General features: G+C 37.2%; 4 protein-coding genes across 6 annotated transcripts; 1 reads left to right on the top strand and 3 right to left on the bottom strand.

Annotated features, from left to right (window-relative positions):
- The first annotated feature begins 378 nt into the window (after window positions 1–378).
- Window positions 379–4,777, top strand: LOC103321618 (Pentatricopeptide repeat (PPR) superfamily protein). Of its 3 annotated transcripts, XM_008223445.2 has the most exons (3): window positions 379–2,783; window positions 2,931–4,308; window positions 4,399–4,777. In XM_008223445.2, the coding sequence occupies exon 1, from the start codon at window positions 461–463 to the stop codon at window positions 2,318–2,320; it is 1,860 nt and encodes a 619-aa protein (XP_008221667.2). In that variant the 5' UTR covers window positions 379–460; the 3' UTR covers window positions 2,321–2,783; window positions 2,931–4,308; window positions 4,399–4,777. The 3 variants fall into 3 exon arrangements, with proteins under 3 accessions (XP_008221667.2, XP_088903560.1, XP_088903561.1); XM_089047434.1 differs by having other exon boundaries at window positions 379–4,308; XM_089047435.1 differs by having other exon boundaries at window positions 379–4,169.
- LOC103321617 (SNF1-related protein kinase regulatory subunit gamma-1-like) lies at window positions 2,259–4,564 on the bottom strand. Its single transcript, XM_008223444.3, has 5 exons — window positions 4,387–4,564; window positions 3,852–4,294; window positions 3,330–3,596; window positions 3,069–3,241; window positions 2,259–2,708 (listed from the first exon to the last, which is right to left on the bottom strand). The coding sequence occupies exons 1-5, from the start codon at window positions 4,562–4,564 to the stop codon at window positions 2,429–2,431; spliced, it is 1,341 nt and encodes a 446-aa protein (XP_008221666.2). The 3' UTR covers window positions 2,259–2,428.
- An 802-nt stretch (window positions 4,778–5,579) lies between the features above and the next one.
- LOC103321696 (SNF1-related protein kinase regulatory subunit gamma-1-like) lies at window positions 5,580–8,132 on the bottom strand. The gene is made up of 7 exons (XM_008223519.3): window positions 8,052–8,132; window positions 7,678–7,862; window positions 7,250–7,594; window positions 6,858–6,967; window positions 6,524–6,790; window positions 6,265–6,437; window positions 5,580–6,020 (listed from the first exon to the last, which is right to left on the bottom strand). Exons 2-7 carry the CDS (start codon window positions 7,853–7,855, stop codon window positions 5,747–5,749), a joined length of 1,347 nt encoding a protein of 448 aa, XP_008221741.1. The 5' UTR covers window positions 7,856–7,862; window positions 8,052–8,132; the 3' UTR covers window positions 5,580–5,746.
- A 3,508-nt stretch (window positions 8,133–11,640) lies between these two features.
- LOC103321616 (WRKY transcription factor 72A-like) lies at window positions 11,641–14,990 on the bottom strand. The gene is given in 7 exon segments (XM_008223441.2): window positions 11,641–11,861; window positions 11,863–12,759; window positions 12,887–13,000; window positions 13,310–13,582; window positions 13,585–13,890; window positions 14,435–14,560; window positions 14,779–14,990. Coding segments are annotated over 7 exon segments (1,890 nt in total). The 5' UTR covers window positions 14,929–14,990; the 3' UTR covers window positions 11,641–11,837.
- Between the last annotated feature and the right edge of the window lie 4,779 nt (window positions 14,991–19,769).

Consider the following 19,769-nt stretch of genomic DNA (forward strand, 5'->3'; position numbering starts at 1 on the left):
ATGCCAGTTGTTTATTGTCTTTAAATAAAGTATTTATTTGATAACAAATAATAATAATAACTAAATTGACACAATTAATTAGCATATGTGAAAATTAATAAAAACAATGAGTATGACCTTTTGCATTTAAGTTGGAATCATCCTTGTGAGGCTATACAACCATTCAATTATCATCATGGCAGTGTCCGGGAAAGTAGATATCAATCTTTGATTCTCTATATCCCCACACCACATGCTATGCTCGTCGGCTGCGCCAACAAATCTTGCTGGGAGATTGGGCCAAACTCAAAAGCCCATTTGTATGTTTACCACATTTTCGTACTTGATCATAGCCCAACCCATTCCAAATCCAATTTCTGAAAGAAAAGGGACAAAAAAAAAAACACGAAGAAATGGCAGCAGAGAAATTATCCGAATTTGCATTTGGTGATGCGAGCCATTTTTGAAAACCAACCAACCCATGAAGCGCGAAATAGCTCGACTTGTCGCAGATGGGTTATACAGAGATGCCCTTTGCTTGTACGCTCAGCTCCACTCTGCTTCTTTGCGTCCTCACAAATTCACATTCCCTCCTCTTCTCAAAGCTTGTGGCAAGCTTCAATCAGCCCCACATGCCCAAATTCTGCATACTCATCTTATGAAAAGTGGGTTTTCGGCTGATGTTTATTCAGCCACGGCTCTCACCGATGTGTACATGAAACTTCATCTTATCGGCGACGCAGTGAAGGTGTTCGAAGAAATGCCTGAACGGAACTTGGCTTCGTTGAATGCGGTGATTACAGGGTTTCTGCAAAATGGGAACTGTAGAGAGGCTTTGCGGTTATTTAAGAACGTAGGGCCTGGAGGGTTCAGGCCCAATTCAGTTACGATAGCTAGTATGTTATCTGCATGTGGAAATGTAGAGCATGGCATGGAAATGCACTGCTTGGCGGTAAAGCTGGGTGTTGAGAGTGATGTTTATGTTGCAACCTCGGTTCTGACTGTGTATTCGAACTACGGAGGGTTGTTTTCGGCTGCAAAGGTGTTTGAAGAAATGCCCATCAAGAACATAGTGAGCTATAATGCTTTTATTTCAGGGCTTTTGCAGAATGGGGTTCCTCATGTGGTGTTGGATATTTTTAAGAAAATGAGAGCATGTACAGGTGAAAATCCCAATTCAGTTACGTTGCTGTCTGTTCTTTCTGCCTGTGCTAGTCTTTTGTATCTCCGATTTGGCAAGCAAGTTCACGGGTTGATGATGAAAATTGAAGTGGAGCTTGATACTATGCTGGGAACAGCACTTGTGGACATGTATTCTAAGTGTGGTTGTTGGCAGCTGGCATATGGTACTTTCAAAGAACTAAATGAAAACAGGAATTTGTTTACATGGAACGCCATGATTTCTGGAATGATGTTGAATGCGCAGAATGAGAATGCTGTTGAGCTATTTGAACAGTTGGAATCTGAAGGATTTAAACCGGATTCGGTTGCTTGGAATTCCATGATCAGTGGGTTTTCACAACTAGGGAAGGCGATTGAAGCTTTTGTGTATTTTAGGAGAATGCAATCAGCTGGTGTCGTCCCAAGTTTAAAATCTATCACAAGTCTTCTACCAGCGTGTGCAGATTTATCTGCTCTGCAATGTGGAAAAGAGGTCCATGGGCTTGCAATTAGAACCTCTATTAGCAATGATCTGTTCATTTCCACTGCTCTTATTGACATGTACATGCAATGTGGGCAGTCTTCTTGGGCAAGAAGAATTTTTGATTGGTTTCAGATAAAACCTAATGATCCTGCATTTTGGAACGCAATCATATCTGGGTATGGAAGGAATGGAGATAATGAATCTGCATTTGGGATCTTTGACCAGATGTTGGATGCAAAAGTACAACCTAATGCAGCAACTTTCACCAGTCTTCTATCTATGTGCAGTCACACTGGTTTAGTGGACAAAGGATGGCAATTTTTTAGGATGATGAACAGAGATTATGGTCTTAAACCAAATCCAGCTCATTTTGGTTGCATGATTGATCTTTTGGGTCGAACTGGCAGGTTGGATGAAGCCCGAGAGTTGATACAAGAATTATCAGAGCCTTCTGGAGCAGTTTTTGCATCTTTGCTAGGTGCTTGTGAATCTCATTTAGATTCACAACTGGGGAAAGAAATGGCTATAAAACTTTCAGAATTAGAACCAGAGAACCCAACACCTTTCGTGATCCTGTCAAAGATATATGCTGCACTTGGCAGGTGGGAGGATGCAGAAAAGATTAGAGGATTGATGAATGATAAAACACTGAGAAAGCTCCCTGGCTTTAGTTTATTAAGAATACATCAAAAGTAGATACACGAAACAAACAACTACAACTCATTGTCAACTGTTTTATGGTCCCAAACGAAAATTTTGATACTGTCTCTGCATCTCCATATAAGTTTTCCACAAACAGAAGGCTCACTGGTTCAACATCTCCTTCACTGCAGACCCCATGTAGTCATCAAAGTGGTTTGGTGGTTCAAAAATAAAGCAAGAGATCACATCTCTGAGTGTAATGACACCAACAACTTCCCCTTCCTCCCCAGCAACCACATGGATCCTATGAACGGACTTGGAAGCAAGACTATGAATCACATTGCCAAGAGTCGACTCCAGCTTGCATGTAATTGGTTGGATGACTTTTCCAATTTCGTGGGTTGTTGTGATGGTGCTCATGAAGTCCCTAACAGTGAGCTTCCTGAAAGAAAGAGGCACACGGATTAAGTAGTCCATCAAGACTGACTTGCAAGATGTCTATATAGAAAAGGAGCAGGTGATTGCCTCTGATGAGTAATCAAAGCCATGGTTTTATTTATAATAGAAATCAGTGCAAGCAGATTAGTTCAAATTCACAACTACATGAGTTCAATTTCATTCATAGGTATTTTAGATCCTTTCTCACTATCAAAGTAAACGGCAGGGCATCCAATGGTGAATGTTTAGTCCATGAAGTTGAGAGGATTAAAGCACTCTACAGTCCATAGTGTGGACCAAGCGCACAATGTAATTTCTGCAAAGGATGGGCGGGGTAAATGGTTCAAAGTTTGTCTTCGAATACCTGAAATTAGAGAAGAGATCGGGTTTGAGCAGCAAGTATCTGATATCTCTCATGCTGACATTACCAACGATCTTTCTCTTTGGCCCCTCTACTACGGGAAGACCACCTATTTGGTTATCTCTCATCTTCTTGAAAGCTTCCAGTATTAGATCATTGCTCCCAATGCTAATAACCTGGCGAAGAAAGCAAAGGAACAATAATATTCAGACTCCAAATTCCCTAGCCAGCGAGATGAATGTTTCGGTGACCAGGCAACCTTACCTCATCAGATGACATAAAAGGAAGTCCGAAATCAGAGATTGGCTTCGCAGCAATACAGTCAAACCAGTCCCTTCCTTTGCATCTCTCAAGACCCTGAACAAGTCCCGATTGAGTAATGTAGTTCTGAATATTGGGTTGACGTGGTTCTATTATAGGTACGTTCCTCAGCCTATATTTTGAAAGTAGTAGCATAACGCTCAACATAGAACTATCTGTTGCTAATGGAATGAAAGGTGCCCAGCGGAAGGATTTTAGTATTGGCCTTACCTGAAACACACAAGTACATATCACATACTGCCATTCAGTCAGATAACTTAAATGAGTACAAGAGCAACAGTCCCTATTAATGTGGTTGCTTCCAAATCACAAACAGGGTACTCTGCAATATAGATACAGCAATATGCTCGTCAATTTATTTTTTGAAGAAGTGGAACCAAGTGATTCAGAATTGACAGATAGCTCTCTGTGTTCAAAAGGCAACCAATACTCTACACAGAATCTTCATGGTAGAGATAAGCTTACTGTGGTTGACTTGAAGGGTTCATCTTGCAGTATAACTTTGTAAAAGTCTTTGCCCAATTCATCAGCAGCCGTGGGAGCATCTTTGCCCATTCCTTTGTCCGCAGCTGCACCACCAGCTACAGCAGCCCCAACTGCAGCAGCAGTTAAACCTGCAACTGCAGCAGGACCAGTCACACCCAATGCTAGTGCCCCCACAGCGCCCACTGCCCCTGCACCAACTCCAGCAGCTGTTGCCGAAGTCGCTGACAGAGCAACTGCAGCTAGTTCTGCACTCTCCAACACCCAAAGAATAACGGCAGAGTAATCTATGAGTCCTAGGTACCTCTCCCTCCAATCTGAACTTGTTTCTGCTTCTGGGTTTGTCACAGGAGCCGACAAAATGTTGTGTTCGGAAAGAATCTTAACGGCATCACTGACAGTTGCATCTGCTCCAATCTCAATTACTGCAGATAATAATGTAATAGGACGCTGTTTTAGTTATCTCATTCAATTCCTATGTTGTCCAAATAAATGAGAGACAGTGATGAATTATTACCTTTGCCTCCAGGTACTCCCGGGAAAGATGAAACAGGAATTTTTGCAAATGCAGATGTTAAAACCTCCTGCAGCGAACGAGGTAGTTTTTTCCTCGACTGGATGGTCTCGAAGTAGGCATCGTAGCTTGAAATCTTACATCTTTCCGTGATCTCTTCTTGTGCTTGTGGTTGTGCCATATATGCGCTAGAGGCAGAAATTGGAAACTATTCAATGGCTTCATTCATATGAAGACGTAGAATGCTAGAATTCCCTTTCAGAAACCATAATTCATTTGATTTGTACGATTGGCTCGCCCTTCTGGGGTGAGATCAATATGCTCAAGAAAACAAATTTCAGGGTTCCAACCAAATGGTTTTTTCAGCTTCTAAATTTTGATCATGTATGGTTAATTCGGCCTCAGATTATGCTGATTAACATAAGAGATCTTAATAAACAACTAAATAAATAAAATTTTGATCAAGAAACCATTGCAGAGTTCCATTGCATCCTATGAGTTTGCATATATAAACAAAATAATCCAAATCTATTGTAGTTAGCAGAGAAGACCAAAAACAAAACTAAATAAAATTCTCAAGGATTGGTATATTGGATACCTCCACCAAATACGTTGTGCTTCTTCCAATGGATTCAGAAACTGGTATTGGTTGCTGTTCTGTGGAAACTTTGATGCTTCTCTTCTCCGAAACAGTTACCTTGGCTTCTGCTGCTGCATGCAAGAAGCCTGCCTTTGCCATGTGGAGGAACCCGACAAGTGTCGGGTCTTCAACTCACCACTTGTCATGGGACCGAGTTGATTACTAAATCGTTAAGTTGGGCCTGGCCTGGCCCAGGAATCGTGAATCGCTTGTGCAGATACACAAGAACATACCTACCATCTGCACTAATCTCTACATCGCTCTGTTTTTCCTTGTGAGAAAACTTTGCCTTTTCTATTTATTTAGGGATCAGATTCCGTAGTTACAATTATAGAATTCGTATAATAGGTTTTTTTGTTTTGCTTAGTGGTATAATCTGTGGATTAACAGATCAAGAACAATATGGCCTAACTTAACTTATTTAATAAACAGGTTACACACATTACGTCTTATTTAGTGAGAAGTTAGTGTTTAATTTTTGACATGATTTATTAATGTTGGAATATCTTACTTGAAATGGTTTCAAAATTAAGCTCAATTCTATCATTCTATAAAATTCTACAAGCAACCTGTATTAGTTTATACAATATAAAAATTATCAAGAGAGCTGCCAACCTCCCAGGCTTTAGTTTGAGAAGAGTAAATTTTGCTACTCAATAGTCAATTGTAACCTCTTTTTTTCACTATCTGCATGTGCATATGAGTTTTTAATAAACTGATGTCTCAGTGCTTCATTATCTGCTTCACGGCAAAGCCCAGGTAGGCATCAAAGTGGTTGGGGGGCTCAGAAATGAAGCAAGAAATCACATCTCTGAGTGTAATGACACCAACAACTTGGCATTCCTCCCCATCCACCACATAAATCCTATGCACCGACTTGGAAGCTAGGGTTTCAATCACATAACCAAGACTGGACTGGTGATTGCATGTAATTGGTGACATTGCTTTCCCCTGGTTTTTTGATATGGCGCTCATGAAGTCCTTAACACTCAGATTCCTGAAAGAGAGATAGGGCAAAGTCAAACCAAGCATTGCTTTGTTATTTCTTTGACAGAAATCAGTTTATGCAGATTAGTGCTTCAAATTCATTGTGAATAATGTAACTTGTGAAACCCTGTATTTGAGGTCCTAGGTTTGATTCCCTCCCTCCCCCAATATCGGTTGTATAAAAATAAAATAAAACGATGAATGTAACTTGTGAAAAGGTAGGTGAAAATGGTCCAAAGCTTGCCTTTTAATACCTGAAATTGGAGAAGAGCTCTGGTTTGAGCAAAGAGTATCTGATATCGCTTATGCTGACATTACCTACTATCTTCTTCTTTGTCCCCTCCACAACTGGAAGACCACCAACTTCGTTCTCTCTCATTTTCATGAAAGCTTCTAGTATTGGATCATTGATATTTGCACTAATAACCTGCCCAAGAATATAAAGGAACATTATTAATAATCAAACTCCAAATTCCAAAGTAAGTAACCAGAGGCCTGCCTAGGCAACCTTACCTCATTAGAGACCATAAAAGGAAGCCCCAAATCAGAGATGCGCTTTGCAGCAATGCAGTCAAACCATTCCATTCCTTTGCACCCCTCAAGACCATGAACAACTGCTGATTGAGTAATGAAGTTTTTGATGTTGGGTTGGCCTGGTTCTATTACAGGTACATTTCTCATTCTGTATTTTGAGAGTAGCAGCATGACACTCAACATAGAACTGTCTGTCCCAACTGGAAGGAATGGCGCCCATCGGAACGATTTAAGTATTGACCTCACCTGAAACATTCAAGTAAATTTCATGTATGGTTAATTCAAGTGATTCTTCTGGTAGAGATAAACTTACTGTGGTTGACTTGAAGTGTTCATCTTGTAGTATAATGCTGTCGAAATCTTCGCTCAAATTATTGGCACCTGTGGGAGAATCTTTACCCTCCCCTTTCTCTGCAGCCGTACCTGTTAGAAAATATGGTTTTCCCCAATGACTTTTTTGGTTATCTTTGATGAGCCAAAACAGAAGTAGAATCCACAAACTGCTTGTTGTGGATCCAATTTAGAATGCATTCTCTCCGCGAGGAGAGAAAAGATTAACTATTCAATTGTGTAAAATTATAAACGAGTAACCATTTGTTCAAGTGACACCTAGTCTTCACTTTATATGTCACTTAGACGAGGTGCACGAATGTCCTTTTTTTATTTTATCTTCCTACTGTTTTCAAAATGTAGCAATGTTTTCACCTATTTTGCCGAGGGCAGTACCAGCCACAGCAGAACAAACTGCAGCAGCAGCTAGGCCTGCAACTGCAGCAGGACCTGTGACACCCAATGCAACAGCTCCAATGGCTCCCATAGCTCCTGCCCCACCAACTCCAGCAACAGTTGCTGAACAAACTGATGGAGAAAGTCCACAAGTCTCCAGCACCCAAAGAAGAATGGCTGAGTAATCTACGATCCCAAGGTACTTGTCACTCCAATCTGCATTTGCCTCTGCTTCTGGGTTCCTCACAGGAGCTGACAAAATGTGGTGTTGAGACAGAACCTTCACTGCGTCAGCAATACATGTATCCGCTCCAATCTCAATCACTGCAAATCATGAAAATTTTAGAGACTTTTAGAGGGCAATGTTTAATTTGAAGCAGCTAACTATTGGTATTATTGTTATTTACCTTTGCCTCCAGGAACTCCTTGGAAAGCTGAAACTGGAACTTTTGAAAATGCAAATGTCAAATTCTCTTGTAGGGGACCTGGTAATTTCTTCCTGGACTGGACTGTTTCGAAGTAGGCGTCGTAGGCCGAGATTTTAGGACTCTCGACCTCTTGTTCTTGGGGTTGTGGATGTGCCATATGTACACTAGAGGCACAAAAGCAATTTTCAATATCCCTTTAAATCACAATCGATTGATTTTTCTGATTAATCTATGGCTCAATAAGCAATTACTATACTCTAAAATACAATTCTCAACAAAAAACCATGAAATTGTTTAACAGCTAAAGAAAGATGAAGAAAATTAATGCTAGAGGATTGTTTGGTATTTGGTACCTCAACGTTTGTGATTCCAATGGCTTTCAGAATTTGATTTTTGGGTTCTCAGATCATTCTCCTCCCAGAACCAGTTAGTTACCTGTTTCTCTGTTTCTGCATGCATGAAACCGGCTTTGCCATGTGTAAGTGGATACGTGTTGGGCTTTCGAGTTTACTAGTTTTATGCGGAATTAATTGGGGTCAATTAAGCAGTTACTTGGGCCTGGCCCAGAAAAATATGCTCTTTTTCTTTTTAATCCGAACATTAATCCCCAAAACCGACCCCAAATAATTCCCCATTTTGGTCGGAAATCCAATCCCTTTATCCGATTTTGGTCGGAAATCCAAAAGAAGAATAATAAGAAGTTATCTTAAAAATAAGAATAAGAAATTTCCAGAGCAAATCACATAAAAACTTCTAAATTCCAATATAACCATATCCATGCAGACCGGAAGCCAGTAAATAAATTACCTGTTCAGAGAGTCCTTTCGGCAAAAATGTAAAAAAGTTGTACCTGGTAGTAGACATAGAATTCCCCTCATCTACCGCAAGACCACCAAGCCAACACAATCATTAGTACCACTACCCGCAAGTTAGTAAGCATTGTGGTGTCTTCCTTGCTGAGTGGCAATCCTATGTCAACAAAGCAATGGGGGTCTGTTTTCATGGTCTTTTCTGGGCGGTCGTATAACACCCACCTCAAGTGGAGGAAGTTGCAGAGAGTGCCGAAGAAGCAAAAGCCAATGTAACAACCATTTTGAACTTAGATATGTTCAAACCTTGTTTTCTTTTTCTTCATCCCAACCAAAACTTTGATACAAAGTACCCCCTTGTTTTCCCTCATTGCTCATCTCATCATTGTAGTTAAATGCTCAAAGTATTTGTAATGTAATTGAATAGACCCTCGAAAGAGAAGTATTTAGTTGTAAACTTTGGAGCTAGAAATGCTCACCACTCCAAATAATTGTCACACTATTATGAAACATAATCATGAAAAGATTTATATTATATATAGTTGGGTGTCCAAGATTCGGATTTAATAATAACTCATCAGGTTCATAAATTTCCATAACATGTATTGTTAAGGTAAAAGTGGAGGTATTAATTTATTTAGTAAACAAATTAAAGGCTAAAAGTCACTTTTGATCCCTATAATTTGGCACTTCAACCACTTTTGACTATGTAATTTCAATTCCGTCAATTTTGCCATTGTAGTTTTGTATTTGTAGCAATTTAAAGACATGTTAGTATTCTTGTCAATTTCTTTAATGATATAAGGGACAATTTCGTAAACCCAAAACCCTTGTTCATACAAACTTATTTGAAATTCTCCTCATTTCATATAAAGGCTCAAAATTCAACTACTAATCCCAATTTTTGAAGAACCCTAAACCCAAATGACCAATTTCAAGAAATTAAGGGAGTTTCAGACGAGCTTTTATGCTCAAGGATTTTGGGTTGACGAAGTTGCCATTTTAAATCGTTAAAGAAATTGACATGAATACTAACTTATCATTGAGTTGCTACAAATACGAAACTACATGGTCAAAATTGACGAAAATGAAACTATAGGGTCAAAAATAGTTGAAGTGCCAAACTATATGGACCAAAAGTGACTTTTAGCCAAAATTAAAAGGTAAACACCTATATATATATATATATATATATATATATATATATGACAATCAAAATTTCCGAAAATAACTCAATTGATTTTATATTTTTCATTATTATTGAAATAAATAAATCAAACACAAAATGTTATTATTGAAAGAGTTGACCTAAAAAGCAGGGCCCAAAAGTTTGCAAAGTGAATCAATGGCTTAAATTAGGAGCAAGACAGACATCGACATCGACGCCAAAAGATTGCCATGCTAGCAATCCAAGTGTTTTGCGTTGTGGGCTTTTCATTGGTGGAGACATAAACATTTCCCTCGCATCCACCATCTTCTCCACAGAAAGAAGCGAGATTTGAACTCTCACAAATAGCACAGTTACGTTCATCATCTGCCTTTCCTCATCAAACAAAACAAAACCACATCTAAACATCTAAAAAGTCAGTGCCTATGAAATAGAAAATGCTTGGCTGAGAAAAATATAAAAATTCGAATTCGTTCAGTATAATTCAAGGAATGGACTTCCCCAAGCTCAACTCGCGACATGGCATGCCTCACTCAACTAGCGAGGCTCCGACGTAGAGAACCTAAACCCCACAACGTTAGCATTCGGCACCGGTGGAGTTGTCGTCGCTCATAGGCCCTCGCGATTCCACCGCTGCCCTTCTTGGATTGACCTTTCCCAGTCGGTAGCGTGCGACATCATCCACTCGTTGTCTCTTCCTCCCAAAGAACTTAGGCTGGTTGAGGCGGACTGTTAAGGAGCAAGAAGGTGCAGCTGCACCTCCACTCACCAAAAAAACCATTGTAGGTACTTGAAATTGCCAATTTTCTCATCTGGTGGTGGTATACAGATTATCTTATTTCCATCTTCAACATTTAAGTAAATCTGTCTTTGTCTTTTTACTTTCATTTATTTTTATATTACTTCATTTACTTAAGTTTACAATGTAAATAAGGAAGTACCCCCCATTTGGATTCAAATAAAAATACTAGAAAATCAAATTCCCCCCAAATCAAAATTTGAAAAATCGATTTTAGTGCAAAATACGATTTAGGCTAAAAATGATAGCTCATTAAGTCAATATATATTTTATAATAAAATCTTATAAAATCAAGTTTTCTTATTTGATATGTAAGGAATAAAAACCGCCAAAAATTATCTTAAGAAAATGATTATTCCGAAAAACCATTTTTAATACTTAAGTCAATATTTTTACATAGAACAATTTTTCATGTATGATATGAATACATGAAGGGACCTAAAGTCAATCTAGGTAAAAAGCCTTAGATGTTCAATCCACAAAGAGTTTTTAGTCTTTCAAAATTGCACCTCTGCTAAAAAATTCCTGAGTCCACCAGAACTAGGTTGCGATGGCTCGGAGGGTGTGAGGAGGGTGGGTTGCTGGAAGGGAGGAGATGGAATGGGGCTGTTTGTGTCTTTTTACCTTTTTCTATTTTATTTGTTTTTTTAGTTTTAATTTGATTTTTTTATTAAAGATAATTTTTTATTATTTATTTGTCCACCTGTAAGTCCACCTCATTAAAAAATGGAACCAACATTCGTCACGTCAGCATTTAATAGATTCACTAATGGTTTGGCTAACGGAGAGAGCAAATTGTAGGGTTTTCGCGACGTTGAAGTATGTACTGGTAAATGTCCCTAAAATCGGGTATGAACTCATAAATGATCCTATAAGTTGGGGGGTTTACCATAGTTTGTCCTTATATAAATAGTATTATTTTCCCTGCATATTTTCAAGACTTTATACACATTTTGCACGATTTCAAAACCCGCAACATCACGTAGGCATCATTGCTAGTAACTTTCTAATTTCCAACACTCTTCCAGAACCAATTGATATTTGGTACCCTATTTCTCTGTTTTTGCATGCATGAAGCTAGCTTTGCCATGTGTAGGTAGGTGGATGCGCATTGGGCTTTAGGTTTATTTGGAATTAGTTGGGTTCATTTACTTGGGCCTACTGGGTTTATTGGGCCTGACCCACAAAATATGTATAGATTATAATAATGTGAATTCTGTAACATAAAATTTTACAAGCTGTATTAGTCTTAATTAATTTACATTACATCATCCCCTGCTCTAAGACTGGCTTAGCTAGAAACTCAGGAAGATAATACGAATCAATAATCACGAAGATTTGTTCAAGTAGTTTGATGCGCACCCTATTCCATTTGGGCTTGGTGGGTAGATTGGATTTGTTGTCAAAGATTCAGCCCACTTCAATTTCAGCCCAGATGCACTTTCTGTAGAAGTGCTACTTTGATGCTGATGATGATGATGATTTTCTCTGACCCCAGTAGTAGCACTACCCCCATTATTAGTACCAACAAATGATGTGAGTGCAGCTGCTAATGCTGATTGGAATTTAGGGTTTGATGTGATTGCTTTTGTTGCAGAGGCTATTGTCTCTGTTAGCATCAACTGCTGATGAGGAGGGGGAGGAAGAGGAGGAGGAGGAGGAGGAGGAGGAGGAGGAGGCTTCTGATTTTGTATGTAAGATTGGTACAAATTATTAGGTTCTTGAAATATTGATTGCTTTCCCATGCTTAGAGCTGACCCAACTTGGTTAAGTACTCTATTCCCGTAGTTCAAATAGCCAGCTGCTGTGTGATTATTGTTGTTCCAAGGTGCTTGCAACTGCAATGTGTGGTTGTTGTGGTCTAAAGAAGAGGAGGGAGATGAGGAAAAATTGAGACATGTGGAGGGATATCTTGGGTTGGAAGAGAAGACAGCTGCAGGAAATCTTCCAAAGTGAGAGGGAGATGGAGCAGTAAGATCAAGAGTGATGGTTGGGTGGGAATTTGTGGTTGAGATTGAACTGTTGGGGAAATAGAAGTGTTGTGGTAGTCTTGAATTTTGGGAGAGAGTACTTGTACTGAAGTTTAGTCCTTGGAGGTTTGTGGAGGCAGAGATGGGTGCCGTGGCGGTGTGGCCTTGTTGGGAGGTGGAGGAGTGAGACAGAAGCATGGAAGCCGCGGCGGAGGTGGTGGAGGCCATGGCTGTGGCTGACATAGGAAGTGGATGGTTGTGGCTTCCTTCGTAGGTTGTGATTAGTATGGACATGTCATCAGCACATCTTTGCACCTGAAAGTTGAACAATAACAAATTTCATATCCTAACCATCCAAGCAATGCTATTTAATAGTTTCTTTTTCTCATGCTTGCAATAGAATATATTCAAATAATTTGAGGATCAGAAGATATATGTATACCTGTTTTCTCACGGGGCAGGATGGTGAGACAGTGCATCGATAGTACGCTCGAGGGCATGGATTTCCTTTTGCTATTTTCTGTCCATATTTTCTCCATTGGCATCCATCATTCATCTATAAAACAATATTCGATTAATCCATGATCAAGTATATATAAAATAGCTAGCCGTGCATGTCATGATGAATAATCATGTTGTCAAGCAACATATAAAGATTGTGAATCTAAATCATTGATTAAGTTAATTTTTCACTTGAATATGTGATCTACATTTACAATCTGACAATATAACCTTAACCCGATAATATCAAAGGTGTTAATAAATTATTCAAGCAAGCTAGCATGCAAGTAACTTTCAGTATATTGTTGATGGCATGCATGAAAATTATGCTTGAAAGGTTAAATTAAGTTTGATATATACTAACCGTTGGAGCATCGCATCTAGCTCTGATAGAAACCCTAGCTTTCTTTAAATGGGTTTGTTGTGAAACCTCATCATCCCCACTTCTTGTTGTCTTCGAAGTCTTGCCAGGTGGCCATATCTCAGTCGGGTCGTCTTCCTTGGGGTCTCCGCAGCTATTATCAGAGCTTGAATTCTTCATAACAACTTCAGTTGATTGATCAGCAGCTGGCTCAAATCTGCAGCCCAACTCCAGTGCAAGTCCAGCTCCGTTGAGCCCTTCTTCATCGTCACCTTCCCATTTTTACTGAAATGGCTAGTCTTTTTCATCTGTTCATCCTTTCTGGGCTGATCAATGCTTGAGCTTCTTCCAAGGCTAAGGGACACAAGTTCATCAGCTTCTTCATCTTGTTCGTTCGACTGATCACGAGCAGAACTACTAGGATCCATAGATTTCTTAGCTTCTTCATCTTTTTGAAGAAGGCCATGAAAATGCATCTGAAGAGACTGGTAATTCCTCACGATTCGCGATAGTAACAGCTTTAACCTTTCATTTTCTTCTTTAACCTCCCCCATTTCAGCTTTAGCTGATTGGAGCTCATCCTCCTGGTGACAATACAAATAAATTTTTTTGGCTTAATTTTATGAATTAACTTTTAGTGAAATCTTACTGGAAGGGAGAACTATATATACAAGTTATGAATGATTTAGATTTAGATTTTTATTTAAAAAAATCTATAAAAAAAAAAAAGAAGCAAATGATTTAGAAGATGGTGTCGAGTTCAATAATATCATGTTGAGATATAAAAATTTGCACATGGGAAAAAATATATATATATATATATATTAATTAGACCTTAATATCACTGAATGAAATCAAGATATGGTGGTTCATACGACGACTTAAATATATATTTACTTGGTGGGCCCGTCTGCTAGATTCATGTGAGCATCTTTTAAAGGCATAGGTTTTGATGATAAGCCAGATCTATTCTATATGAGCTGATGAGATTAAGATTTCATCATCCTATATGCTTAAATCAGCTATATTTGATCAAAACATATAAAGAAGAAGAAATTATTAATAACTCTATAGACAATACAGCCTCATGTGTGTTTCCTTCTTACTCTAAGTTTGTAATTTTCTCACCTGTGGGTGCTTGATAAGGGCTCTATCTTTTCCTGCAGAAGAAGACGGCATCAAAGTGTTTGTTTGCTCTGGTTCAGCAAGCCACCCACGTCCTCCCTGAATTGTGATATCCATGGATGAGGAAGACTAAGATCAAAACAAGACGATATATACGTAAAATACGAGAATTTATAGTACTCTTAAATCAGAAAGAAATTTATGATGATGAATGGAATAAGAGAACACTAAAAAGAGTGAAAACATCTCATGTATATACATCAATAAACAGTGAACAATCTCATCAAGTTTCAAGTTTCAACGACATTAATTTAAATAAGTGGCATGCAAATACACATGAAATTCACCTTGCTTATTTCCATCTCCATGGAAGTACCCTCTTCATCATGACCATCAGATTTCTTAGTTTTGTCTTCCACTGGTGTATTTCCAAGGAAAGAATTTTCCTCAGTATTGTTGTTCTCCATTGCTTTTGAACGCCTCTTCGGCATTTCCATAGCCGCAGTTTGGCTTCTTCTATATTTGTAGGGAGAGAGAGAGAGATGGAGCCTATGGATTTTGACTTTGTGTATATTCAATATACACCCAGTGCTTATCTTTAATTTGCATATACATACATACAACCCAATCACAGTTTTTTAAAGAGGAGCCGGGTATTAGCCAAATACCCTCCAAGAAGCAATTCAATATTTTAAGTTTGGACCATTACTGATACTAAATTATTTAAATTATATAAACAGACGTAGCTAGGTAGCTATGGCTATGTTCAATTTCAACATTGTTGAGAGAGAGAGAGAGAGAGAGAGAGAGAGAGAGACTTAAGAGTTGTAAAAACGTCACACGACTGCCTGCCTGCCTGCCTTATTTGGGTCAAACCTCATCCGCCGTCATCAAACCTTTGACTCCACTGACTTCCTTCACCCCCCTCTCAAATCTCATAGGTCCTTCAGATTTTCGGTGCCTTTTCGGTGTAATTTTTTATCTTTTCTATTTTATTTATAAAAAAACACCATTGTTGTCTCATTCTTGAGGGTTTTTCAGAAACCAGAGGGGACGCTTATTTTCTATTTTTTTTTTAAACAAATGTACGTCACAATTTTTTAAAAATAAGGGTGGTGGACTATTGTGTTAGAATTTTCTATATGCAGCCTGTAGGTATGTGTTAACATTTGTCATTCTACGTGATAATAATGTTCTTTTTTGTTGTTGTTGAGAATAAGTGACAATTTTCAAAAACCTGTCAAATTGCACCACTTTGGTTGTCAAATTCAAAATGGCAAGCCAGTTATTCATGGTGAAATATGGGGTTTGATTCTGTGTCTACTCGTTATAAAAGTATATCTTCATAAATATATGACTAGTGACTGCTAAGAGCACATAGAGGTCGACAAAGGTACGTTAAAGCAAACAAAAGAAATGGGAAAAACCTCGTCATCGTCTAATGAATTTAACTAATCCTGATTAAAAATATCCAATTAGCAACGTGCCACGGTGCCACCATCATTATTAACATCAATAGCTTGGGTTGCATCAATTAAAACCATATTTCTATAACCAAAAAAATAAAATAATGAAACTTAATTCTGACCTTTCGAAAGCCACAGTTGTCGTATATATACTTAGAGAAATTGTTGGCAACTTGGAGCATATGATATTAAGAATTAATGACATTTTAACATAAATGATGAACATGTCTTGAAGTTGAAGCATAAATACATGAAGCTTCAACCATTTTTGTTTTCTGTCTTATAGTTATTTCTTTACTTAAATATTGAAGTCCCTATTGTAAAAAATGAAATAAAAAAAGAAGAAGAAGAAGAAGAAGTCCTTGCTATATGATGAAAGTTCAAACCAATTAATCTTTTCAATATTGTTTTTTTGGAGCAAATATGATATCATTTATTACATCGCTAACCAAATTCACTGATTTCATATTTGGTTTAGTAGTAGTTGTTTTCACTTAATTAGAGAATGACGATATATATTTGTGGTGAGTTAAGTTTGATACTTACTTAGTTATAAATAATTGTATTGTAATAGCTTAATTTTATTGTAAATACATTAACTCGTTATAAAAGTATAGTTAATTAAAAAAATATATTGATTCTTCATAGTAACTGGCATCACTTAGATAAGCTTTGAGCATAAAGGTCAGTCTTTTACAACTCCATTTGAATAGATTATTTGAATTGACAAAGACATTGATCTTTGCCTTGCCCAGTAAGGTCAATTGGTGAAAGAAAGAGCTTAATTCGACCGAACTCTGTAAAATTTTCTGAGTCGTGTATCCATCGCCCTCCTGCACTGTCAGTGTCACAATCTCATATCCTCCAAATTCTAATTATAGACGAATTATTTGGAGGTAAATTGCTTGAAGCCTTTGAGCAATATATATATATATAGAGAGAGAGAGAGAGAGAGTACACTACGGCATACGGCCAATTCTTAGAGCATGAAACTGAAATCATCGGGTGAAATAAATTAAGTGGTTCATTAATTAAAAAGTGGGCCGGCGGCCACAAGAAAATTTTAAAAGATAATTATTTTAATAAGGTACCCTGAGACTCTTCTCTTAATCTATAGGAAATTTTTTGGAAACGTAGAGTACCATTACGTGTAGATAATGATAATTAAGGAAAATTTAGTGGAATTATTAAGACTTATGAATAGTTCAAACTTGTAGCTTTCAGCAATTATAGAATAGTATGGTACATAGTAGTATATATAGTCACGTGGTATAATTTATACATATGTGGTTGGACGACATGATTGATATTTCTCACTTTTAGAGAATAATATCAATACATATAATATATCCATTTATATTATAACACATAGACAAGTTATATCACATGATCGTACTACCATATTATCATATAATCTTTCGCATAAGACAAAAGTAAAAACTAAGGACAAAATTTAGGAAATTAATGTTCAGCAGCCAGCTGGTCTTAGCTAGTATACATAATATATTTACAGATTTTAATTTCAGCAATCAGCAGATGCAAATCAACTTAAACAACTTGTTCAAATTCAACGTCCAGATCATAGGCTATTGGTGAAAACTTAATTAATTCTAACTTGTTACACATCATAAGCAATGATCTTATTGTATAATCCGGTTTTAGTACTCTAATAAACATGCTTACAAAATCTAGCTAAGAAAATTAACAACTATAATTAGGGTCAAGGGTTTTTGTACATGCTGACAGCTCAACCCAACGGTTTGATGGTTCACAGGCACATGATTAGGAAGCCACTCACTTATAAAAAACCTTTCAAAACTTTTTGTATATAATTAAGATTCTTAGTAAAAAAAAACCAACTGGTCTTTATTATATAAACCTAGGTCAATGGATGCTGATTCAAGTGTCTAAACAAAAACTAATTAAACTTATCTAACTAGGCATTTAATAAATTAATAGATTGACCTCCACACGTATAATATAATATGATTAGTTGTAGCAATTTGCTAAATGCAATTTTATGTGTTTAATTAAGGACCACCAATTTCATATGTGTTTATTTTGTATTGTTATATGTCTTGGTTTTTTTTCAAGCTTTATATCTTTTTTATTATTTTGAGTTTTGCAATTTTAGTTGGGATGTTTATACCAGAGTTTCTTCGATTTTGCATGATCGTTAGTGGAGGCGCACCAGATTGTCTTAATTTGATGTTAGACTACCCTAATATTGTAATGACCTTTTGTGGCTAGTGGCTTTTTTGGCTGAATTATGAATGCAATCCTAGAATTTCTATTTTTTTATTTTAAAAAAAGACATACAAATCCTAATCCAGCAAACTTCCATAAGTTTACTTTAAGCCAAAGCTCAGATTATATGATGAAATTGGTCTATATATTTTCATGCCAGTCAACGCCCTTCAAATGCTCAAATAAAGCAATTTTTCCAACCATTATAATTGAATCGAATCATTTATTTAATTAAATGGCATTACAAATTAAATCTTTAAAATACTCAAATCCCTCACATATAGTTAAAAAAAGATTTAAAAATTAAATAGTAAATAATAAAAAATTCTCATGTTATGTGGAAGTTACTGAATTAATTAATGTTGAATTTTAACTTCTCATGAATTTTAAAAACCTTGGACATAATTATGACAAAAACTTGTTAATTAGAATATGAAAGTATTTTCCAGTTGGACTAAAAATGCAGGGGACGACTACACTTTGCAACCTGGGTTGTAAGCATTTCTGCAAATATTATTTTATGATAAATAATTTTTTTTTGCAGATATTTAAAAATAAAGTAGTTTAGCCATAGGATTAAAATAAAAAGCGACCAAGAAGTTTGTCTTATTTGTGTAATGAAATATTAATAATTGCATGACGTTTTGTGCAGCAGTATAATAGTTTAAAACAATATATTAGTCAATCGAGTTAGATCATGCACAAGAATACAGCCAATAAGTAAAATTATTAGAATATCAACTAATAAGATAACTAGGGCATAGTTTGGAATTGCTGCACTTTAAAAAAAAGTTGTTTTCACTGTGCTTTGAAAATAATTAGTTATATGTTTGGTAAACAATATTTTTAAAGTGCTATTAGTACAAAAAGCAGTGTTAAAACCGTTTTGCAAATTTTAATATAAAAATATTGTAACTGTAAATAATGACTAAAATAGATATGATGTTGAAAGTGTTATGTAATAATTATGTGGTGGTATTAATAGTGATGGAGTGGAGGTGGTGGTGGTGATGAAGGTGGGTTGGTGGTTGTGGTAGTGGTGGTGGTGGGGATGGCAATTGTGGAGGTAGAGGTGGAGGTGGAGGTGGAGGTGGTGGTGGTAGTGATGGTGGTGGCAGTGGCAACATGGAGGTGGTGCTGTTGTTGGTTGTGGAGGTGGTGGTGGATGTGGAGGTTTTGGAGGAGGTGGTGGTGATAGTAGTTGTAGTGGTGGTGGTGATGGTGGTGGCGGTAGTGGTGGTGGTGGTGGTGGTGGAGGAGGTGGAGGTGGAGGTGGAGGTGGAGATGGTGGTGGTTGTGGCGGTGGTTGTGGAGGTATTGAATGTGGTAGTGCAAATGGTGGAGTTGAATGTGGAAGTGGAGGTGGTGTCATTTTTTAAAATGAATTATGGTATTTTGGGAATTAAAAAAATTCCTTAAATGTTCATCTATGTTTTTTTTGAAATCAACTTTGAAAAGCAATAAGAGTCTGCTTTTAAAAGCTACTTTCAAAATGCCGCTGCTTTTAAAATAATCAGGATATTTTATTTTTACCAAACACATTGAACTGCTTAACTTTAAAGTGAAACAAATTTTTGGCCAAAAAAAACAATCCCAAATGAGGCCTAAGTACCAACCATTTCCTG

This window comes from Prunus mume, linkage group LG2 (genome assembly GCF_029339155.1).
Source record: "Prunus mume cultivar Tortuosa linkage group LG2, ASM2933915v1, whole genome shotgun sequence".
In the NCBI taxonomy this organism is placed as follows: Eukaryota; Viridiplantae; Streptophyta; class Magnoliopsida; order Rosales; family Rosaceae; genus Prunus; species Prunus mume.